Source organism: Euleptes europaea, chromosome 4 (genome assembly GCF_029931775.1).
Source record: "Euleptes europaea isolate rEulEur1 chromosome 4, rEulEur1.hap1, whole genome shotgun sequence".
Lineage (NCBI taxonomy): Eukaryota > Metazoa > Chordata > Lepidosauria > Squamata > Sphaerodactylidae > Euleptes > Euleptes europaea.
Genome location: NC_079315.1, coordinates 108150705 through 108175889, shown reverse-complemented (window position 1 = coordinate 108175889; position 25185 = coordinate 108150705). Strand labels below are relative to the sequence as shown.

The 25185-nt window shown below is 46.4% G+C and overlaps 1 protein-coding gene across 8 annotated transcripts in view; it reads left to right on the top strand.

Annotated features, from left to right (window-relative positions):
- NEDD4L (NEDD4 like E3 ubiquitin protein ligase) overlaps positions 1–25185 on the top strand; it is a 321176-nt gene that overhangs the window by 258487 nt on the left and 37504 nt on the right. For 4 of the 8 annotated variants that reach the window (XM_056847914.1, XM_056847913.1, XM_056847908.1 and 1 more), the window contains 6 exons: positions 5923–6054; positions 8727–8846; positions 13017–13214; positions 17665–17742; positions 20100–20154; positions 24993–25051. In XM_056847914.1, coding sequence (XP_056703892.1) covers positions 5923–6054; positions 8727–8846; positions 13017–13214; positions 17665–17742; positions 20100–20154; positions 24993–25051 — 642 coding nt within the window. Of the gene's footprint in view, positions 1–5922; positions 6055–8726; positions 8847–13016; positions 13215–17664; positions 17743–20099; positions 20155–20245; positions 20303–24992; positions 25052–25185 lie in introns of all 8 variants that reach the window. The other 4 variants (XM_056847912.1, XM_056847906.1, XM_056847909.1 and 1 more) reach the window with 2 other exon arrangements.

Sequence of the window (25185 nt, the reverse complement as noted above, 5' to 3'; positions counted from 1 at the left end):
AAAGCTCACTACAGGTACCTGAAGAAGTGAGCTGTGGCTCATGAAAGCTCATACCCTGCCTGAAATTTTGTTAGTCTTTTAGGTGCTACTGGACTCTTGCTCTTTTCTGTTGCTAGTGACAGACTAACATGGCTACCCATCGTGATCTATCTCCTTAAAAGATTATACAAACACACTCACTATTAAAGAGACTACAACAGATTCCAGAACATGGAGGCCTACTTTCTTCTTGAGTTCGGATTCTACTCTTAGTAACAGCTGAAATGGATCTGGGGACTCTGCTCCAGAAGAATAAGCATTCAGGAAGAACCTGTTCCCTGCAAGCCATAATTCATTCCCCAGTGAAAATTACCGCCACATTTTTTGGCTTTGATTTGTCAGAATGAGTGTATATAAATTCAGGTCACTTGAAGCCAACCTAAAGACTTGAAAAGTGAGCGTGGGATGAAGATAAAGCTAGGGCTAGGGTTGCCAGCCTCCAGGTGGGGCCCAGAGATATCTCGGAATTACAAGTGATCTCTAGACTACAGCGTGGTATAGTGGTTAGGAGCTGTGAACTCTAATCTGGAGAACCTGGTTTGATTTCCCACTCTTCCCCATGAGTGGCAGACTCTAATCTGGTGAACCGGATTGGTTTCCCCACTCCTCCACAGGAAGCCAGCTGGGTGACCTTGGGCTAGTCACAGTTGTCTCTGAACGCTCACAGCCCCACCTACCTCACAAGGTGTCTGTTGTGGAGAGAGGAAGGGGAGGCAATTCTATGCTGGTTTGATTCTCCTTAAGAAGGTAAAGAAAGTCAGCATATAAAAACCAATTCTTCTTCATCTTCTTTTTCATCGTCATCTTCTTCTTCTTAATGATCAGTTCCCTTGGAGAAAATGGCTGCTTTTGAGGGTGGACTTTATGGCATTATATTCTGCTGAGGTCCCTGACCTCCTCAGGTTCCACGCCCCCCCCCCCAAATCTCCCAACCTAGAGTCGGCAAGCTTCATTAAGGCATAGCTAGGAACATCAGCTGGAAGACAGCTAGGGTTGCCAGGTCCCTCTTTGCATCAGCGGGAGTTTTTTGGGGCAGAGCCTGAGGAGGGCGGGATGAACTGATCAGTATCAGCTGGAGATCAGTTGTAACAGCAGGAGATCTCCAGTTATTACCTGGAGGTTGGCAACCCTAGGCGTCCCAGTGCTATGTCGTTGCAGGTTGCAACTTGCCAGATTCCAAGCATCTTCATCGGCTACCTAGATGCATGCTTTTTTCACCTTCCTTCTGCTGAGCACTTAAAAAAATATTATTGTGCAATTTAGGAGTCATGTCTTCAAAGAATTCTCTAAGCACTGTCAATGGTATTTAATCAAAGAAAGGGGTATGGGCTCTGCAAAGAACAGTGGATGTTGGAGGATGTTCTGTTCTATTACTAAGGAAGCCTTTAATTTGCAAGTGAGATAAGGTTACCATTGTGAACTCAGGGGGATCGCTGCCCTTTCGTTCTTTAGTCCATTGCAGTTCATTCCCTGGATTTCTGAAGAACCTTTCGTACATACAGACTCACTTATAATTGGATGTGGAAACGGGGAAGGAACGATAATAGAATGAACTCATTTCATAACCATGAAAATGTGACCTTATTGGTTTTCGATCATTGCACCCCATGGATTTTAAAATGCCCTTGTTCAAAACAAAGGCTCTGGTTATATGAACAGCCAGCAGTGGCCTTGTTTTATTCTAAGGGTTTTCATTATTTCTGGCCTCTGCTGATACTAGGGTTGCCAACCTTCAGGTAATAGCTGGAGATCTCCTGCTATTACAACTGATCTCCAGCCGATAGAGATCAGAGCACCTGGAGAAAATGGCTGCTGTGGCCGTTGGACTCTATGGCGTTGAAGTCCCTCCCCTCCAAAAAAACCCACCCTCCTCAGGCTCCGCCCCAAAAACCTCCTGCCAGTGGTGAAGAGGGACCTGGCAACCCTAGCTGATATGTAGTAAGACTCTACCATTCTCCATGGCTGCCAGGATTTCAGATTCAAGGCCTCAGTTCAGACACAAGGTGAAATCCCGGTATATTTGAAGCACGGCTAATTTGTGAAACCAGTATTTGGCTTCCTGACAGCTGCTCATATGTTGCTTTCCTATGTCAAATGCTGGTTCTGTTGTCTTTGCTCTGCCCAAACAAGTCATGATTTAAGCCAGCATGTCTACGCTTATACATCACATGAAACCATCATTGTTTGTGTAAAGTGCCATCAAGTCACAGCTGACTTATGGCGACCTCTTTTGGGGGTTTTCATGGCAATAGACTAACAGAGGTGGTTTGCCAGTGCCTTCCTCTGCACAGCAACCCTGGTATTCCTTGGTGGTCTCCCATCCAAATACTAACCAGGGCTGACCCTGCTTAGCTTCCAAGTCTGACGATATCATAATAAATGAACTTCAAACCATGGTCTCAGATCCTGGTTTGGCAGACCTTAATTAATGTTAGATAGTGAAGTGGTCTACATTCAGACAATCCTCATAGCCTTGGCTAATTAAATGTTGCTAACAAGAGTTAGGAGCCCCGTGGCACAAAGTGGTAAGCTGCAGTATGGCAGTCCAAGCTCTGCTCACGACCTGAGTTCGATCCCAAAGGAAGTTGGTTTCAGGTAGCCGGCTCAAGGTTGACTCAGCTTTCAATCCTTCCGAGGTTGGTAAAATGAGTACCCAGCTTGCTGGGGGTAAAGGGAAAGACGACTGGGGAAGGCACTGGCAAACCACCCAGTAAATATAGTCTGCCTAGTAAACGTTGGGATGTGACATCACCCCATGGGTCAGGAATGACCCAGTGCTTGCACAGGGGACTACATTTACCTTTAAGGGGGTGTTGACTTGGTGTGTTGTTAACTTCCAGATGTGTTGGCAATTTGTCTGCACTGGGGATAAAGTGGAATAAATCTAACTCACTGACAGTGGATCCACAATGGAGTTAGAGCCCGTGCTGACAGGACAGTTTAGACATTTTGATTTTTCACAAAAATAACAGTCAGTGCAAAGTTCTGCCCCCAGTAATCTTTACACTTTTGCTGAGGATGATATTTGCCGGAATAGGTGGTTGAGAGACAGAGGGGGAAGACGTTTGCTTCCTGGGTAATTTTTGTTTTAAAAATTAATTCAATCTCTTTTGAGATTGGCAGAGACTTGTTCTAACAACTTTGATAAATTATCTCCCTTTCCCCTCCAAAACAGTAAGTGCTGGTCTTCTAGCCAAAACTTTACATTTTTTAACTTGGCTATTTATCTTTTTGATTTGCCAAACATGGGTTGGGATTTTGCAAGGTTATGAAGCTCCCCAGTTACCAAAAGTGTTTCCCCAATTAACCTAAAACTGTGCTTTGGCAAAGAAAGCCAAAGAGCTATTTTACAAGGGTTGCATTTTGCAGGCAGAATTAATGTAGAGGTGTGTTCCTTCGAACAGGGGCCTGCTGTCTGTAACATTGGAGCAAAGCACTTTGACATCTCAACACATTTTAATTTTACCTTGAGGTCTGCTGAAATAGTATATCCCATTAATATCGTAACCTCCTCCATAAATCTGATATTAGGGGAGCTTTCCCCCCCCCTGGGCTTAACCTTCAGAACAAAATTTTATGGTTGCAGTAAAGTTAGATGCCACCGCAGCACATAGCGTGCCTTGGTTTTCAGACTGATGTCACGCAAAGCTGTGTGGCTTGATTTATAAATGTGATTTTGTTTCCCAGGCCTGTCTGGCTTCTTCTTCATATCTTCTGTCTTTAATATGAAGTGAATGTCATCCTCGCAACTTACATATATAAACAACTTGATGCTTGCTGAGAAGAAAATGTATCTCCTTCAGATTTTGGGGTAGGATCCAGCCAGATCTTCTGCTTGTAAAAACAGGAGGACCACTTTGGATGCCAAAAAGGTTGGGTTAAGGATTGTGAAATGAAACCTGTGTGGACAAAAGCCATGTGGGACAGGGGCTGCCATGAGGAGAATTGGCCTAGACAGAGCTGAAATGGCTGGCTGGATCCAACCCATTGTTATTAAAGAGGTTTTTCAAATATACTCTGCCATGTACAGAGGATCATTTATTCTCAAAATGCTGATGTTGGAGGATAAGGGATCATTTTCAGGGGCTCAGGGGCTTGCAGAGGGAATGGAGGGGGGGCAGTTGAGCTCCGTTCAGTTGATGGAAGTGCCTTCCATTGGTAGAAACCCATCTTTGCATCAAACCCTAACACGTTTATTGCAGTAGGCACTGACATAGGCTAGAGCAGGGCAGTCAAACATAAGGCCCACGGGCTGGATCTGACCCCTTGACAGCTCTTCTCTGGCCTGCGAGCCAGTCGAGGCGGTTTCCCCCACCCCCACTTTCAATCTGGGCTGGCGAGGTATGGCCCAGCCTGACCAAGTTACATTTATGTCATATCTGGCCCTCGTAAAAATTGAGTTCCACACAATTGAGTTCTCAGGTGGAACCTTCTGTGTTTTCCCTTTAGCCTGAAGCAGTATATCTGATCCAAGCATCCTTGCGTTGCCAACAAAGCTCTCATAGCAGGGTATAGTACCTGTAATTTTTAGCAGCATTGTAACAATTTTGGCTCTGAGGGTTCAGTTACTTCCAGGTTCCCCATGCAAATGCTGACAATTCCAGTTTCTAGCAATGCCACCTAAAGCAGAGTTACATCCTTCTAAGGCCCTGGTTAGAAGAGTGTGACTCTTAAGATTGCTCTGTGGGTCTGGTGGGCATCGTGGGGGAAATTACCTTAGGAACGTAGGCAGCATCCCGTGAAAAGCTCAATAACCACAGTGGGGCTCAGCTGAATTTCAGTATGAACAGATTTTTCTTCCCCCCAGTGCCTTGGCTTTTCCACTGTTCGTTCCAACAGCAAAATTAACCGTTTGTGCATTCATCACACACATGATCCATAAGCCTTTTTTTCCTACACAGAATTTTCTGCCCATGTAGGGAAACCATCCCATGTGAAGAATCCTTAAGACATTTGCAGTCTTTGGCTCTGAAACCAGTTTCATCTTCTAATGGCCAACAAAAGAAGCCTTGTTCATAAGAAGGCACAAAATATTCTTGTGTTCAAATGTCTTTAGACCCTAGTTGTTAAACAACTAGGAGGCGGGGCTTTGGCTCAGTGGTAGAGCATCTGCTTAGCATGCAGAAGGTCCCCTGTTCAATCCCTGGCATCTCCAACTCAAAGGATCGGGTTTTAGGTGATGTGAAAGACCTTCGCCTGACACCCCAGAGAGCCACTGCCAGTCTGAGTAGACAGTACTGACCTTGATGGACCAATCGTCTAATTCAAGTAAAAGGCAGCTTCATGTGTTCCACTGTCCCTCCCTTGGTTATATTCAAGAACATATTCAGATTCAGATCTTCATAGCCAGTGCCCTGGCAAGATGCACACAGCAGCCTAATAATCATGCATAGTGACCCTACAAGGTCTACATAGACCTTCCTGCTATTGCTGCCTGCCTGGGTTTACATCATCTTTTGTATCTGCAGGAGCAGAACCAAAAATTACCATTGTTGCTAAGAAGCACAGCTCCTCAGTGACAGTAAGAGAGTTCGCACCTGATGCTCGTAGCGGTCTATACTCTTTTGGCTGTTCCTGTTCTTTGATGTAGACGTTTGCAAATTAAGCAAGGGTTTAATAAAAAGGTCCTTCCGTCATACCACAGTGTTTCTAGTGCCTGTTGATTTAGTTGCTTTGCAATTTAGCTGAACTTTCAAACCAGGAGGGCTGTAGCTTTGCAGCCATGCTCCAGAGGATGGAACCGAATCGAACGTATCTGAGCCTGCGTTAGTGGAAGTGGTGAGCAGGCGCAACATCTCCCCTCTGTACTGCTGGAAGTATTTGTTTTGTGAAAATGACAAACTGGCACAAAAATAACACTCTGGTAATTTCTTGCATAAACAGCCATCAGTGGCCTATGTGCACACTACACCGGGCTTACCTTCGGGCTGGGAAGAAAGGAAAGATGCAAAGGGGCGTACTTATTACGTCAATCATAACAATCGAACCACAACTTGGACTCGGCCCATCATGCAGGTACGGCGTTTGCTGGCTGGAGAAAACTATAAGAGCATTTTGAGGCTTCCATTGCACAGTTGTCCGGTGGGTTTCAGAAGAAGCATGGCGTAGTGGTTAGGAGCGGCGGACTCTAATCTGGAGAACCAGGTTTGATTCCCCACTCCTCCACATGAGCAGCAGACTCTAATCTGGAGTGCTGGGTTTGATTCTCCACTCCTACACATGAAGCCTGCTGGGTGAGCTTGGGCCAGTCACAGTTCTCTCAGAACTCTCTCTGCCCCACCAACCTCACAAGGTTTCTGTTGTGGAGAGAGGAAGGGTAAGTGATTGTAATCCACTTTGAGACTCCTTACAGAAAAAGCGGGGTATAAAAACCAACTCTTCTTCTTCTTGGGGGAAGTCTGTTTTTTGGGGGAAATAACTTATTTTAATTGAAAAGAAGTATATTGACTAATGCAGGATCAGCTTTAGTTGAGTTGCACACGCCCATGTCAATTTCACTCTGCATCCCAAACCTATCAGGTCCACATGGTGACACACATCCACCCTTCATTTCCTTATTATTAAGGGGAAAATGTGTGCCAATGCAATCTGATGGTGTGCTAAGAGGTAACGGGATGAAGGACACAGCTGGCTGTTTACATTTCCCTAAATGAAGCTCCAGTTGGTAGAATATCATGAATTTTCTCTGTGGATCCACACAAGCGTATCCTTGCCTGTCATTAATTGTAGTCAAAAAGCCAGTCCCAGGAATGCTTGCATTTCCCATGCAGCGCCCCCCCCCCCAAACAATGTGCCCTGGCACCATAGTTCAGCGGCACCCCACTTAAGGCTAATCAGTGTTTCCGGTAAACCAGGATCTAAAAGCACATTTTGAAGTAGGTTTCAGAAGGGAGGGGGCATGGCTCAGTGGAAGAGCATCTGCTTGGCATGCAGAAGGTCCCAGGTTCAATCCCTAGCATCTCCAGTTAAAAGGACCAAGCAGTAGGTAATGTAAAAGACTTGAGACCCTGGAGAGCTACTAGCTGAGTAGACAATACTGACCTTGATGGACCAAGGGTATGGCAGTTTCTTGTGTGTTCATGTGTGCTTAGCATAAGTGCCAATGATAAATTAAGCCACAAGTCAACATGCAAGAAACCAAGTGAAATGGGGTACATGAGCCGACTAGACCCAAGGCAGGAAAGTAGCAATGCAATAATAAGGAGCATTGAGCAGCAGTTCTCTATAGAGGAATCTGGAAGCAAGGCCTTAGGAGGCTGCCGAAGGCCTCTGCCGGCACAGGGGCCCACCCTGCTGGCAGCTGGAAGGCGCACGCCGGCGTGAGTGGCCCCAGCGCTGGCGTGCAGGCCCGGCTGCTGGTCCCTGGCTTCTGCTGCGGCAGCGCTGGGCCCGGCTGCCACCGCAGCCTCCCATCAGACGCCGGCACAGGCCGTGGCGGCACCCCAGGAGACATTCCGGCACCCTGGGAGGCGTTCCCAGGGGCGTAATGGCGCCGGCCGGGGGGCGGGGCCAACATTTTGTTGTTGTTGAGATACGCCAGATTTTTGCTGGTGTATCTCCCGTGAAACCCTCATAGGGTTGCATGGTTTTTTTGCACCGGGTAGAGGTTTCAGCGGTGCCAAAACCTCTTTAGGAGGCAACGCTGCTGGGTTGCCTCCTAAGCCCGGCGCAGGCATTCCTCTCAGGAATGCTCTGAGAGTGTGTGCTTTGCATACAGAAGACACCAGTTACAATACCTGGCATGTCCAGTGAAGACAATCTCAGGTCACTGGTATTGGGAAGACCTTTCTCTGCCTGAGATCCTAGGGAGCAATTGATAAGAGTTGACAGTACTGATGAATCAATGGGTTGACTTAAGAGTAAGGCAGTTTCATGTAACCTACAATGATTTTTAGGCAATTGGCTGTTAGGGGTTTTGTAACTGGGGGAGGGGGGAGGAGTCTCTCCTGAGAGGTCAACACAGTGTGTACAACCAAGAACTGGGTTCACACCAGAACGATTGTGCTTTCCAAAATCTCTGGGAAGCTGTAGCACGTAAACGTTGTCAAAATGCCCATGAGAAATCCCTTCTACCTACTCACTTTGTAGCAGCACCTGATCTCTTCCACTAGTAGCGGAGAGGGCTTTCTTCTCCTCTGCTGCTGCTGCTGCTGCAAAAAAAAGAGGGCGCTGCCAGGAAGTGAAGTGTAGCCACTATTATATTGACTTGCACAGAAGTTTGGGTGGGGGTACACAGAGTGCTTCCTGGCTACCTAAGAGTGCGCCCGGACCCAAACTTCCTGGTTTCTAACAAGCAACTGATACTCAGTAGACCCGTTACAGAAAAAGCGTGTCATTCGTGTTTCTTCTTTTCCTTCCTGATAATATATAAACTGGTCCTAAATCTGCCTTTGGGAATCTTGGTAAAAGTAGCAATAGGTCAACCACCCTCTTTGATGCTTCACCGCAGACCCTTTAAAGAAAAAAAACCCCATAATGCTAAACAAACATTTTTGAATGTATTGAGAATGTAGTTTTTTAAAAAATTGTCTATGGGACAGTGAATGTTGTTTCTAGGCAGGAACATGGTATTGAAAACGTTAACTTGTTTTGTAATCAACTGTGCTGTACCATTTGGAGATATTTTACCGTGACAGAGCCCTGCTGCCGAAAAGCGCGTCGCTAACTTGTGGTTTGCCTCAAAATAGCTCGCCGAAGACGGTGCAACGGGGTCGACGTCAAACAGTAGCAACCACCTAAGCGAGCCTCAGATAAGACGTCCTCGTAGCCTCAGTACTCCCACAGTAACCTTATCTGCGCCACTAGAGGTGAGAAATGTTTCTCCTCCCAACAAGCAAGGCTCACCTTCCTCCTGGATTTCCATCCCTTTCATCTTTCCGGTCCCTCTGCACCTTCGTTTCCATTTTCTGGCTGGCGTGTTGTCCTTTTGCAAGCAGGGCCCGGTTCTCCACCCGAGACAGGCAAGCGGGGGCTCGGTGCACCACAAGGATTCGAGGTGATGCTCCTCGGAGCATCCTGATGCTCCGCAGGATATTGCCTGGCTCCCAGCTGCCGGTGGCGTGGTTGGAGATTAGCACCCCTTCTTGGGTTCCTGCCGCCACCGGCTGGGTCCGGGAGGGCCAACAAAATACTTGAGAACCGGCTCTGTTTGCAATCGTCCCTTCTTGCTGTGTAAAAACCACACCCCTCTCTATAATTATGCTCAGCTATCTTTATTTTGACCCATGGCAATGCTCTGTTGTTCTGTCCGACTCTCACGCTTAAGAGCTTGTAAGATTGTTATCCTGTCCTCTTTCCTGTTTATTATCTTTCACTCTCCGCGTACGTTTGTAACAGAGGTGTGTGGCCATTATTAGTTCAAATCTTGTAATAGCATTGATTTAGAAATATTCATAGAGCTGCTCAGAGGGTGGCCGTGAAGTTTGACAGGTGAACGACACGTTTCAGATTTGGTGGCTTTCTCTTTTCAATGGGTTTTCTGTTTTCAGTAGAATTTCTCTCATTTTGGTATGTGAAGCTAAAACCAGGAGTGTGGGACCTATAATCTTCATTGCTAATGTTTTACTTGTGTGTGTGTGTGTGTGTGTTTTAACTTGGAGTGTTTTTGTGTGTTTTTTGCTGAAAACTCAAAAGAAGGGAGCTGAACATTTCAAGCCTAGCTGTCTATAAATTTAGGTATCTCGAATATAACTGGCTTTCCGTGATGGTGGATAGTGCAGTTAAGTCTCAGCTGACCTATGGCAGCCTTGTAGGGTTTTCTAGGCAAGAGATGATCAGAGGTGGTTTGCCATTGCGTGCCTCTGCATCACACCCCTGGTATTCCTTGGAGGTCTTCCATCCAAATACTAGCCAGGGCCAACCCTGCTTAACTTCCAGGATCTCATGGAATCAGGATAGCCTGGCCTATCCAAGTCAGGGCAACCGGCTAATTAAGCATCTTCAGTATGAAATGCTTCTGTTTCTGCATAAGAAGATGTTCTGCCTTGTTGAAAACCTTTCCTGTGCTGGGAGAAATTTCCCCACTGAAAAGAGGTCCTCTTAAGAGACTGCAATGAGCTCCCCCTGTAGAAATGCATATGAGAATGTTCTTTGGATTTATTGCATGCCCCATAGCAAGCCTTGCTGCTGTCTAGATCAGTCTTTTTGTAAGTCCCCCCTTCTCCTGCTCTCCTGCCCTTTCTTCCTACATCCTTTCACATGCTGTGCATTCATTTCAAAGAAATCACATGTGTATTGTTTGTATCATCATATATATTGTGAAGTCAAATTTGTGATAGCTGGGGAGGAGAGGGGGAGAAGCACTGAATATTTATTACTTTTTAGTAATTAAATAGTTGAACCTTGAGTAAATTAATAATCACCATGAATGAAGCAGAAATTGAAACAGGAAGAAACAGTTGGTGAGGCAGTATGAGGACAGAGAGGCAGGGCACCAGATACTGAAACTCAACAATAAATTAAATTTCATGTTTCGAATCATTGCAATAAATTGGAATGGGAAAATATGCCAGCCAATAGTATCAAAGTCAAATATACCAGCATACTCCTCCGTTTGATATTTCAAATACTTGGAATAATTACATAAATAGCAATCTGATGGGAAACAAATCTTTCAAACAACCCCAAAGTGGACACAATTATATCCATATTTTATTTATTTTGTTCATTTTTTAAATTTAGATCCTGCTGTTCTTCCCAAGTAGGGGTGCCAGCTCCAGGTTGGGAAATACCTGGAGATTGGGGGGGAGCCTGAGGAGGGCCTGATTTGGAGAGGGGGGGACTTCAATGCCATAGAGTCCAATGGCCAAAGCGGCCATTTTCTCCCGTTGAACTGATCTCTATCGCCTGGAGATCAGTTGTAATAGCAGGAGATCTCCAGCTACCTGGAGGCTGGCAACCCTATCCCCAAGGGGTGCTCAAAGCAGCTTACAACAACAACAAACTCGCGCCATGGAAGCTTGCTGGTTGACCTTGGGCCAGTCACATTCTCTCAGCCTAACCTCCCTCACAGGATTGTTGTGAGGATAAAACGGAGGAGAGGAGAATTATGTGAGCCACTTTGGGTCTCCGTTGGGGTGAAAGGCTGGGTGTAAATGAATTAAATAAAGATAATAATAAAACCCTGTGAGGTGGGTTAATTAAAAAAAAAAACAGCAGCAACAGACCCAAGGTCAACCAGCAGGCTTCCATGGCAGAGTGGGGATTTGAACCTACTTCTCCCAGATCCTCGTCAGACACCCACTAACCATTGAGCCATGTGGCTCCATAGAAATACATAACCTGGTCTTCGTTTTCAAGCGCTGGGCCTAAGACCACAGGCCCTTATTACAGCCAAATTACCTCTCTCTATTGTATCAAGTCTACCTCATCCTCAGAGAGCCAGTGTGCTGTAGTGGTTAAGGGTGTTGGACTAGGATCTGGGAAATCCAGGTTCAAACCCCCACTTGCGCCATGGAAGCCTGCTGGGTGATTTTGGGCCAGTCACATACTCTCAGCCCTGACCCTGGCTAGTATTTGGATTGGAGACCTCCAAGGAATACAGAGATGGGGACGCGGAGGCAGGCGATGGCAAACCACCTCCAAACGTCCCTTGACTTGAAAACTGTACAGGGATGCCATAAGTCAGCTGTGACTTCATGGCAAAAAGAAAACCTTATCCTCTGCTGCATTAGTACATCCAAAAAAGCAATTGAGGTGTGTGACACGTGTGGTCCTCACTTTAAATGCACACACAGAAGCGTGTGCTACAGTCCTCAACTGTGTTTGCGATGAGTACACTCCCGGGTATCCTTCCTTATCACTATCGATAGGTCTCGTCCTCTGCTTCCATTTCCAATCCCTTCTTACATCTCGCACTCTTCTTCCCCACTCTTGCTTCTCTAGCTTGTCTGTCCTCCCGATAACTGTACCAAGTGTTTTTGTGATCTGTGAATGGTTTGTTGTGTGGCTCCTGAGAGATGGTGAAGAAAGGGGAGGAAATAATGGTGGGTTCCAGGAAGAACTGGTGCCATGGACTCCTCTACCTACCTTGGCCTCCTTTAAGCTATACCCCTCTCTCCTGTTTCATCTTCTTGTCTCTCAGTTAAAATTGCATTAATCTACTGAAGCTTTATAGTACTTAAGGAAAGACAACCTGCTGCTCCGTTGCTCTGAAATCTAGATGTAGTGGGCTTCAGTAGGACGGGATTTCATCCAGGGGAAGGGTAGCTGGACCTCGATGGGTCTTCTGAATAGTAACACTTCCTGGACTGAGCAGAAGGTGGGGTGTGGCCAACTTGTTCACTTTCAGGCAAACCTGCTGAGAATCATAGAATCATAGAGTTGGAAGGGAACACCAGGTAATCTAGTCCAACCCCCTGCACAATGCAGGAAATTCACAACTACTCCCCCCACACACACCCAGTGAACCCTACTCCATGCCCAGAAGATGGCCAAGATGCCCTCCCTCTCACCATCTGCATAAGGTCATAGAATCAGCATTGCCGACAGATGGCCATCTAGCCTCTGCTTAAAAACCTCCAGGGAAGGAGCTCTTACCACCTCCCGAGAAAGCCTGTTCCACTGAGAAACTGTACTAACTGTAAGAAAATTCTTCCTAATATCTAGAGTTTAGATATTAGAGTCTAGATTCTAGATGGAAACTCTTTGGATTTAATTTCAACCCGTTGGTTCTGGTTCGAGCTTCTGGAGCAACATAAAAGTTGTGGGAACAAGCTACCGAACTGTATTGAGGCTAGAGTCCACCATAGCCATGCACCAAGTGTGTGCATATACACACTTGTGTACATGTGGTATGTGCATCATTAGCCAAAAAACAGAAGCTAATTTCCAGGCAAACTAGTGATCAGAGATAACGTTTCTTGTTCGGTCCTATATCCCACTTGAAGATCTGTATAAACCAGGCTACACGAAATTATCACTCGCATCGTGACATCAGGCGACATTTGTAATTCTTAACGCACCGCTCCTTTCCACAGGGCGCCAAGGACTCTCCTATACGAAGAGCTGTGAAGGACACCCTCTCCAACCCACAATCCCCTCAGCCTTCGCCGTACAACTCTCCGAAACCGCAGCACAAATTGACGCAAAGCTTCTTGCCCCCTGGCTGGGAGATGCGAATAGCACCCAACGGCAGACCTTTCTTCATCGATCATAACTCAAAGACCACCACATGGGTAAGCCGAATTCATCTCCTGTCGTCGTTACCTAGAATTGTAGACTAGAAAGGGTTCAAGGACCACAAGACCTGCAGCTTTTCTGTACTGAGCCAGCGTGGTGTAGTGGTTAAGAACGGTGGTTTGGAGCGGTGGAGTCTGATCTGGAGAACCAGGTTTAATTCTCCACTCCTCCACATGAGCAGCGGAGGCTAACCTCGTGAACTGGGTTGGTTTCCCTGCTCCTACACACAAAGCCAGCTGGGTGACCTTGGGCGAGTCACAGCTCTCTCAGCCCCACCCACCTCACAGGGTGTCTGTTGTGGGGACGGGAAGTGAAGGTGATTGTAAGCTGGTTTGATTCCCCCTTAAGTGGCAGAGAAAGTCGGCATATAAAAATGAACTCTTCTTCTTCTTCTTCTTCTACTTCTTCTACTTCTACTACTTCTTCTTCTTCTCCTCCTCCTCCTCCTCCATAATGGGGGCTCAAACTCTGTGATCGTTTTCAAAGATCCCTTTTTCAGAGTGCAGCTACTGGGGCTGCCTTTTCAAGTGTGTGTGTGTGGGGGTGAGGTGCAAGGGGAGAAGGCATTTAACTTTTCCCTCCTCCTCTTAACCCTTTCCTTCCTCTGAGGGAAGACCATTGTAAGCCCATCATCGAACATCAGTATGCCAGGTGACACAGGGAGACATGTATGTGGCTGCCTCTGCCAAAATGAGATGATCCAGCTTGAACTTGGCCAGGCATCAAAAGAGAGGAATTTGCAGAACTGTGAGATGTGGGGGAGGTCCTTAGAGTATGTAGAGCCTATGGGGCACTGCCTTAACCTGGATAGCCCAGGCTAGCCCAATCTCATCAAATCTCAGAAGCTAAGCGGGGTTGGCCCTGCCAAGTATTTGGACAGGAAACCTCCAAGGAATATCAGGAGTGTGACATAGAAATTGTGGAACTCTCTGCCACAGGATGTGGTGGTGGCTGCCAACTTGGAAAGCTTTAAGAGGGGAGTGGACATGTTCATGGAGGAGAGGGGTATCCATGGCTATTAGTAAAAATGGGTACTAGTAATGATGCACACCTATTCTCTCCAGGATCAGAGGAGCATGCCTGTTACCTTGGGTGCTGTGGAACACAGGCAGGATGGTGCTGCTGCAGTCGTCTTGCTTGGGGGCTTCCTAGAGGCGCCTGGTTGGCCACTGTGTGAACAGACTGCTGGACTTGAGGACCTTGGTCTGATCCAGCAGGGCCTTTCTTATGTTCAGGCAATGGCAAACCACCTCTGAACATCTCTTGCTTGGAAAATCCTACGGGCTTGACAGCTGCCCTGAACATTTTTGTTCAGTGGATTTAGTGGAAAGTGCTCAAGGTCTAAAGTTCCATGTACAACAGTGGATCCATTAGCATCCCAAGACTGAATACTAGTCATGATGCATACCTATTCTCTCCAGGATCAGAGGAGCATGCTTACTATGTTAGGTGCTGTGGAACAGAGGCAGAAGAATGCTGCTGCAGTCGTCTTGTTTGGGGGCTTCCTAGAGGCACCTGGTTGGCCACTGTGTGAACAGACTGCTGGACTTGATGGGCCTTGGTCTGATCCAACAGGGCTGTTCTTATGTTCTTAAGACCTGGTCCTAGGCAGACAAAACAAGGCCAGGGTAGAGGACTCAGATTGGGGGGGGGGGGTCTGATAGCCAGCAAGCATAGCTGAGAAACCAGAAAAGGTGGATCAGAGAGAGAGGTAGCCAGGGAAGGAGAGAGCTAAGGGCTTGAAGCTGTTGCAGAGTGATGCTAGCATCCCACGCGTACCTGGGCACATCTCTGGCTGGCAAAGCCAGTGTGCTTCGGCATACCCAGCTCTGAATCAGGCCTGGCTGTTAGAGATACAACCAAAAAAATCTAACCAGCAAAAGTGTTCATTGCTGATGGGGAAAGGTGAACACTGAACTGCCATGTACCTAGATATATATCAGAAATCTCAAATGGCGGAAGTAAGCTTTACTCTGGAAGGATGATGGTAAATCCAGGCCAATAACCGCACCATCTGTTGTTGACAGGTTACACTTTTTAAAGGTTGCTTCTTCCGCACTGTCCTTTAATGTAATCTCTTTAGAGGTCACAGCCGAGAAAGCAATTCATTCTCATTCTTCCAAATATTCTCGAGTTATTGGCTTCCCTGGCCTTGTTTATTTCCCCAGATATTTGTGCACCAGAGCTGAGTGTACATTGGTCATGCCTTGCAGGAACTTTATATAAAATCCGATTTAATGCTACTGTACACAGCTGCGATGAAGCACAGAGACGGGAAGAGAGGCATGTTAGGAGAGGAGCCGGCCTTGACTTGCCTGCATACCATCATTCAAGGCTTTCCAGCCTCCGGGGATCTGCTTATATCAGCACCAGCCTGTGTGCCAAATATTTAGCGGGGAGATGTTGGGATCGATGCAGCTGGACCATGGTTGTGGAACTGCCATCATTTGAGGCCATCTAGACTAGAACCTGAGTATCCCAGCCTAACTTACCTCACAGAACTGTTGTGTGGGGAAAGGAGAGTTATGTACACTGCCCTGAGGGGAGGGGCTGTGGCTCAGTGGTAGTTCCTCTGCTCGACATGCAGAAAGTCCCAGGTTCAATCCCCGGCATCTCCAGTTAAAGGGACTTGGCAGGAAGGTGATGTGAAAGACCCCTGCCTGAGACCCTAGAGAGCTGCTGCCCGTCTGAGGAGACAATACTGACTTTGATGGACCAAGGATTTGATTCAGTATGAGGCAGCTACATGTGTATCTTTTCACAACTCTGTCTCGGTTCAGACATCACACAAAGCCATACAACATTACATTAAAATTTCATTACTGTCCACGACCAGCACAAAAACAGGTACAGGGAATAAACAAAAGGAATAAGATCAGTATGCAACCAAACTCATGTAGCAACTGCCAACAAGCATGGTATATACCAAACACAACCTACAGGGTAAACATAAACCTATAAACAAATTTACAATTTGAAATTCTCCTTGACAAATACTAAAAATTTAAATCCTACCCAGAAACTTTAAAACTCTATCAACATAAGAACATAAGAAAGGCCATGCTGGATCAGACCAAGGCCCATCAAGTCCAGCAGTCTGTCCACATAGTGGCCAAACAGAAGCCTCTGGGAAGCCCACAAACAAGACCACTGCAGCAGCATTGTCCTGCCCGTGTTCCAAAGCACCCAATATAATAGGCATGCTCCTCTAATCCTGGAGAGAATAGGTATGCATCATGACTAGTATCAGTTTTAACTACTAGCCATGAATAGCCCTCTCCTCCATGAACCTGTCCACTCCCCTCTTAAAGCCTTCCAAGTTGGCAGCCATCACCACATCTCGGGGCAGGGAGTTCCACCATTTAACTATGTGTTGCATGAAGAAATACTTCCTTTTATCAGTTTTGAAGCTCTCACGTAGCACTCTTTATGTCAAAAGGCCCTTTTTACTTTTTCTAAAATTACAAACTTGGGTACAAAATCTAGCAAGCAGCCGTATTGTTTGATGATCCTTGTCAGAGAGAAAATATTCAAGTTTAATACAAAGCCATAGTAAGGGCGACTGCCTGAATGCGAACCACTCCGCTAATGGTGCATTCTTAAGCAGAGTTGCACTCTTCTAAGTACACTGACATTAATGTGTGTAGAAGAAGAAGAAGAGTTGGTTTTTATACCCCACTTTTCTCTACCTTTAAGGAGTCTCAAAGCAGCTTACAATTGCCTTCCCTTCCCCTTCCCACACCAGGCACCTTGTGAGGTAGGTGGGGCTGAGAGAGTTCTGAGAAAACTGTGACTGGCCCAAGGTCACCCAAGAGGCTTCATATGGAGGAGTAAGGAATTGAACCCAGTTCTCCAGATTAGAGTCTGCCGCTCTTAACCACCACGCCACGCTGGCTGTCAGGGTGTAACTCAGTCTAGGATTACACTGTTAACTGTGGTTACTTAGGGATCTGAAGTTTTAATTAACTGGGGTTCCATAACTTAACTTAAGCATGGTTCCCATGAATTGTTTGAAAGCATTCATCCTTGTTTAATCCAGCATGGTATAGTGGTTAAGAACAGTGGTTTGGAGCAGTGGACTCTGACCTGGAGAACTGGGTTTGATTCCCCACTCCTCCGCATGAGCGGCGGACGCTAATCTGGTGATCTGGAGCAGTGGGAGTATTAAATCAGTCACATATTTCTTCAAAATGTTTGACATAGTTCCCCTTTCCCAAAAATCCCTTTATAAAACAGTTGCACACCTTGTTTTTGTTAGGCTGCAAAAACAGATTAATGCCGACATTTTGCTACAAGGTTCAGTATCCCAGCTGCTTCCTGGAAGTGAAGAACGGGGCCGGTGACATGGCATTGATTGTGACAGTCTCTTGGCATTGGTGTAAATATGACGTGGGCTCATGTAGCTTTGGGAGTCCTGTTCTTATGGCAGTGTGCTTGTCTTTACAGGAAGATCCACGACTAAAATTCCCGGTCCACCTGAGATCGAAAGCGGCTTTAAACCCAAACGACTTGGGCCCTCTTCCTGTAAGAATTAATGTTTATATGTTCGCACTCATGCAAACTGTATCTGTGGGAGTTGATCGTTGTTTGCTGGTTGACATATTTTTTGCTTCGTAGAGATACAAAGCTTCACTGTGAACAGGGATGATAATTTCCCGGAGCAGGGCTTCTGAACTGGTCACCTCCTCCACAGCTTGACCATGAAGCCTCCCCCTGCTCCCCGTTTCATAGAATCATAGAGTTGGAAGGGACCACCAAGGTCATCTAGTCCAACCCCCTGCACAATGCAGGAAATTCACAACTCCCTCCCTCCGCCACACCCCCTGTGACCCCCTGTCACTCCATGCCCAGAAGATGGCCAAGATGCCCTCCCTCCCATGAACTGCCCAAGGTCATAGAATCAGCATTGCTGACAGATGGCCATCTAGCCTCTGCTTTAAAACCTCCAGGGAAGAAGCACTTACCACCTCTCGAGGAAGCCTGTTCCACTGAGGAACTGCTCTAACTGTTAGAAAGTTCTTCCTAATGTCTAGATGGAAACTCTTTTGATATAATTGCAACCCGTTGGTTCTGATCCGACCCTCTGGGGCAACAGAAAACGACTCGGCACCCTCCTCTATATGACAGCCCTTCAAGTACTTGAAGATGGTTATCATATCACCTCTCAGTCTTCTCTCCAGGCTAACATTTAACTGTGGTCTACAAGATATGACAGAGCTGAAGGTCAAAGCACAGCAAGTGCTTTTCAAGCTGGCTCCGGATTTCGGATGCTTTCAGATAGTTGCTACCAAAACAGAACCAAGCAACAAAGGTTTAATCAGAGCAGAGAAGGAACGGCCACATGTCAACAGGGAACACTGCTAATTTTGTCGTGCATTATCAGCTTGTAGATTGTGTGTGTGTGCGCGGATATCGCTTTGAGTTTGTTTCATAGGTTTTCCCAAATCCAGCTTAATATTTGAGCTTTCTTTTGCAGGACAAGTGGATTGCCTGCTTTGTGGGCTAATTTACATATGTAAATGAAAGCTTTGCATTTTGGGACCAAAAGTAAATCCCCTCTGAGAGGCAGGCTGACATCTAGGAAGGTTGTACTTATGGAGCCCAAAGGCCCAATTGCTTTGCATTTTCCTCAGGATAAACGACGAGAGGCTGTCTCGTTGCTGCAGACGGTTGGTTCTGACGCTGCTTTCACATATTATGCTTGCCTTATGGAAAAAGAGAAGAACATTTCAACATGGCCATCCATTGGTACAAAGCTGTGGTTTAGGGGCTCTATAAGAACCTATACGATAATGGTGACATCAAGAGGCAACAAGGCTCACTGGAAAAGACAACCATGCTAGGAAAAGTTGAAGGCAGAAGGAAAAGAGGAAGACCCAACGTGATACTGGTTGACTCAACAAAGGAAGCCACAGCCTTCAGTTTGTAAATCCTGAGCAAGGCTGCTAAGACATTTTGGAAGTCATTAATTCATAGGGTTGCCATAAGCCAGAAATGACTTGATGGCACATAACACAACACACTCACACACACACACATACACACACACACACACACACACACACACAAGAGCTCCTAACTTTTGGTCAGATCATTGGCTCACCTTAGCCCCTGAGAACGGTCAGCTGCCTCCAGCCTCTGAAGCAGAGGACTTTCTCAACCTAGCTGATTGGGGAGAAGTCCTCTTCATACAACTTGCAGCTGTAATAGGGTTGCCAGCTCCAGGTTGGTAAATACCTGGAGATTTTGAGAGTGGAGCCTGTAGAGGGTGGGGCTTGGGAGGGGAGGGACCTCAGCAGGGTATGATGCCATAGAGCCCACCTTACAAAGCCACCATTTTCTCCAGGTGGGCTGATCTCTGTCACCTGGAGATCAGTTGCAGTACCCTGAAAATCTTGTCGATCATTGAGGTGCTACCGGATTCAAAACTAGCTCTTCTGCTGCCAGCTGGGTGACCTTGGGCTAGTCACAGTTCTCTCCGAACACTCTCAGCCCTGCCTACCTCACAAAGTGTCTGTTGGGAGAGGAAGGGAAGGATATTGTAAGTCGCTTTGATTCTCCTTGAAAGGTAGACAAAGTCGGCATATAAAAACCAACTCTTCTTCTGTTCAATTTTGAAACAAGCATAATACAGGAAAGGAGTAGGGTTGCCAGGTCCCTCTTGCCACCAGTGGGAGATTTTTGGGGTGGAGCCTGAGGAGGGCGGGGTTTGGGGAGGGGCTGGAGATCAGTTGTAATAGCGGGAGTTCTCCAGCTACTACCTGGACGTTGGCAACCCTAGAAAGGGGGGGAGGGCAGGGATGTTGCCTGCTTGAAAGATAAACGCTATTTCCAGCTGCTGATGTTTGTTTGTTTTCTGTTGTTGTTCTTTTTAATTACAGCCCGGTTGGGAGGAAAGGATACATTTGGACGGAAGGACGTTCTATATAGATCATAGTAAGTAGGCCACGCATTTTCTACAGCCAGTAGGTGAAGGGAGGTACTGCAATATTGAAGTGAAAGCTTTGTAATTTTACTCTTCATTTAGGAAGCCAGGTGTTGATATGTGGCGACATTCATACCCGAGACTTAGTGCCCTCCTACGGTACTGTATAATTCACCAAAAGCTTGCTTTTAATTGGCTCATCAAGCTTTGTCCCGATTTTGATCTTGTGAAGCATTAACATTTCTTCTTTGTGGTTGTTTTTTGTTGGACTTTCCTTTTTTTTTAACTTTATTTATTTATTTATTTATTTGGTGTTGTGGATGGACCCCCCTCCCCCCATGGCTTCTATGCACTTCTATTAATAAACGAAAGCACCCCCTAGGAATAGAAAATAAGATGAGAAACGAAATGGATGCAGCTGCGAGTCTTATCTGTGCAAGGCAGCGGAAGAGGCAATTTTCGGTAGAACCGTCTCCCCCCTGAAATTATCCCCCCCCCCAAAAAAAAGAAAAAGAAAGAAAAGGGCTTGGGGCAGTGCCAGTTCTGACCTTATTTTCTATTTGTGGCATGTTTTTCTTGCACCCACCCTGTTAATCTCTCTCCACTTCTGTACCTTGAAGTTCCAGTGTAAATGGTGTTTCATCGTAGACATGTCCTATGACGGCACCTCTGAGCAAGTCTGTGGGTCTTTGTCGTGTTTTGACTATCAAGTGGCGGTAGAAAAATGATTGTTCGGCTGGGAGTGTTTGTGAATTGTCGTCAATATACATATTCCTTGTTAAACCAGAGAAATTTAGGGCAAGCGAGAGGGGCGGGGGGAGAACGGCGCATCGAGCCTGTAAAATTAACCTTAGAAAAATCAATGCGCCAGTGTCACAGACCTCGGCTTTCCTGGAATCTCCATAGAATTAACCTTTAGAACGATTGTTAGTTGAATTAATATATCAGAGGGTTGTGGGGAGGGGGAGAAAAGAAAACCCGGCCTGTATGAAGTAGTTTATGGATTTGCAAGTGCATGAGTAGCTTTTAAGTAGTATCATGCCTTTAAAGTAAGGAATGGAATGGATAACGATTCTCTGGCGAGCACTAGCTTGATCTATAAAAGGCACTCCTCTGGAATTAACAAAGAAGTGCCTGAAACTGACTATTGATTGTTCCTTTGGGAAGCCGTAAAGTGCAGTAGCTAGGAGTTCCAGCCCTTTCATTGGCTACTCGACTGCTCCCACCTTTGGTCTCCCAGGCCTAAAACGGTGAGCATGGGCATCTGTGGCACTGAGTTGGCACAAGAAGCTGCCTCTGGCGCATTTAATTGCTGCTGCCACAGATCTGAAGATGCCGTTGCGGTCACTGCCAGGCAAACGGATGTTTGTTCAGCTGGAGCGGTGTGGGCTTTCTCAGCATGCATAAGGGGAGCTCGCAATGCATTCCATCCCTACTTGCAATTTTAAATGTCCACAAACCCACTCAAAGTCCTAGCAGTAGCATGGCCAGTACACGAGACCAATTTAGCAAGCCTGCTGGCATCCCCGTCCTCACCTTGGTACAGGTGAGTCCCTTGCATTGCATAGCTGCGCCGAGTAGCGCCAGGAGGGGAGAGTGTTAGCGCATCGACACAAATGGCCAGGTTAGTTCTGACGCTCCAGCTGAGTTCTATCCCAGGTGCAAGGGAGCAGCTTGCGCCCCCGCCCATCATGCTGGGGCACAACAACCCAATCCTGTGGACTTCTGCTTCGCCAGCCTCCCCTTTTTTTTGCAGATGTTTGCAAAACTGATAGAAATTTCAGCTCAGCCCCGGCCTCTCCTTCCCAGTGTGCTTCTCAAGCTGACAAAGACCTTTTAGGCATGGTTGCTCTCCTCGCATCACCCCTCTGACAACTTCGGGTCTTTATTTTGATTATGCGTGCCGCTTCCGACCGTTGGAGGTCGCCTCGCTCTCCCCTTGTGGCTCCCCGCGTTTCGCCTGCGTTTGCAAATTTGAGATAAATCAGGTCCCTGAAAGTGCGGGCAAAACACGGGGAACCGCAAGGGGAGAGCAAGGCGACCTCCAACAGTCAGAAATGGCACATATAATCAAAACAAAGACCCGAAGTCGTTGGAGGGGTGACTGCAAGGGAAACAGATGCATTAAAGGCCAAAGTTTCCCGGAGGGTTTGTTACAAGACTTAGGGCGAAAACGCACAATCACTTTAGCCTTCTTTATTCCCTGTTTCAGCCAGGATTCAGCCAGGATTGAACGCACGTTCGGCGAAACGCATGCGTTCCATCCCAGCTGAATCCTGGCTGAAACAGGGAATAAAGGAGGCTAAAGCGACCGTGCTTTTTTGCCCTTAGTTAACTTAAAATACCCTTGCTTCTTTCGCTATGCAGTCTCACAGTGACATCCTTCTAAGTTCATTGATGTTTACGAGCTTGGAAGGATATAGTAGTACTTAGGATTGTGCTATCGGTGTCCAGAAGAGCTCTGCTGACTGCCAGACCAATCTGCGTTCAGCAAAGGGCAATCTGATAGTGTCAGAACCAACTCGCGTACAGTTTGTCTTTGATAAAGTGGACCTCGATTTAAAAACGAGTGCCCAGCCAAGCGCTGGCTTTGCTAAAATTTGCAGCTGTCTGTTCACAGTGTTCGAAAGGAAAAGCATCCTCATTCATGCAAAAGTACCTTTACCAGAAAGCTGTGGCACTGTAGCATCCTTTCCCCAATTGCTTGTAAAAAGTATTGTTTTATTAAAACGTCAGTTTATACTTCACAATCCATCCTGGCGAAAAAATAATTTCAAATTCCTACCACGATTTCCCCTGCCCCAAACTTATTTATTGTGATGCCAAAGAGCCCGAGATTGTACTCTGCACTCGATCTCTTAAATGCCTTAGATATTAAATACCTTAATCACTTCCAAAGGATTTGATATGTTTGAAGCCGCCATTGTGACAGCTTGAGAATCAGGTTAAAGAAGACCCAGATAATTTCCAGCATGTTGCTTTCCCTCAGGAAATGTATTATTTGTATGTATTATTTCCTGTTGTTACCACTAAACAGGTGATCCTAGACACCTCCCTAAATGGTTCATCTCCTCGAAGCAAGCAAAAGAGCCTTCCACTTGAACCATTGGATCAAGCTCATTATAACAAGCAACCTTATTGAGTAGACATGCCTTCCACTTTGGCAAAGGCATCTTTGGATCCAGCCCATTATAAGCAACCCTATTGAGCAGAAGTTCCTCCACTTAAAGGCATCTTTGGATCAGCCCATTATAAGCAACCCTACTGAGGAGCAGTGTCTTCTGCTTGCAGAGTGGCATCTGTGGATGCAACCCTTGCCTTCTACTAAGTACAGTTATTTTTAAAACAGTGGTCCTTAAACTGGCGGAGAACTTCAGTGGTATTGTCAATTAACAGTAGGGTCCAGTACCAGCCGCCCTGACCTGGATGGCCCAGGCTAGCCTGATCTCATCATGTATCAGAAGCTAAGCAAGGTCGTCCCCAGTTAGTACTTGGATGGGAGTCCACCAAGGAAGTCCAGGGTTGCTAGGCAGAGGCGAACAATGGCAAGCTATCTCTGTTCATCTCTTGCTTTGGAAATCCTACAGGGTTGCCGTCAATTGTCTGCAACTTGGTGGCACTTTCCACCACCACCAGTAGCAGCTCTAGTAGCCCAGACTAGCCTGATCTAATCAGAGGTAGGAAGCTAAGCAGGGTCAATACTTGGATGGGAGACCACCAAGGAAGACCAGGGCTGCTATGCAGAGGAAGGCAATGGCAACCCACCTCTGCTCATCTCTTGCTTTGAAAACCCCATCAGATGGAACTTCATGGAGTTACCATTAATTAATTCAGTTAATACCACATTAATTAATTAAGCCCATCTTTTCTACTCCTCTGGTCATTTGAAATTGGTTTACAAGATAATTATATAAACACAGCTGAAACAAAGAGAAACATACAATATGATATTCCCACATCCTGGGCATGTCCTGGACTTGTAGCCTGGCTCACTTAGGGCCTTAGGCAACAAGCCAAGGTCGAGAGCCGGACAACCAATACTCTGCATCAAAGGCTTGTGCTTCCAGCCATTCCCGGGTTAAACACCTGCCCAGAGAAAGAACAAAAAATTAGCTTGGATCTTCTTCAGCTATAAAATGGTGGAAAGGAGAACAATGTTATAAGTCATTTTGGGTCCCCATTGGGTAGAAGAACCCCAACTAAAGAAAACGAAAAGAAAGAGAAAGAACGAATTTTTCAGTAGTTCTGATTAGGGTTGCCAACCTCCAAGTACTAGCTGGAGATCTCCCGCTATTACAACTGATCTCCAACCAATAGAGATCAGTTCCCCTGGAGAAAAATGGCCGCTTTGGCAATTGGACTCAATGGCATTGAAGTCCCTCCCCTCCCCAAACCCCGCCCTCCTCAGGTTCGGCCCCAAAATCTTCCCACCGGTGGCAAAGAGGGACCTGGCAACCCTAGTTCTGATTCAGTTTTCTTCCTTTAAATTAACTATGCTTTATCGAGATTTCAAGCCTTCCCCATCCACTAGGGCATCTATCCAATTATTTTGTTTCCCCTTGAGTTACGTTCCTAATATATCACATTATAATGTCGGGTAGCATCTAAAGAATCACAAGCAGTGCTCTGGCAACAGAACGGATCTTTTTTTTTTTTTAATGGCTGTTTCTCACTAAACAGTGTGATGGGGTTTTCATGAATGAGGTGTATGTAATTTTCCTCCCCCCTAACTCTGGAGAATGTAGTCAGAAGGAGATAGGCAAGAAGCAGTAATGTTTGTTAGAAAATCAGGATGGGAAGACAATGTTGGAAGACAACTCAAGTTGTGCTTTTCTGTTTTCTATTGCAGATAACAAAATCACCCAGTGGGAAGATCCAAGGTTGCAGAATCCTGCTATTACCGGCCCAGTAAGTACTGCATGTGCTATTGGGATACTTTGGAGGGAGGGTCACCAACACCTTGCCACACTTGGTCTCTAGCCCCCTTCAGACCATACCTGGCAGGGGAATGCAGCTGACCTTGAGGAGTAGATCCACCACCT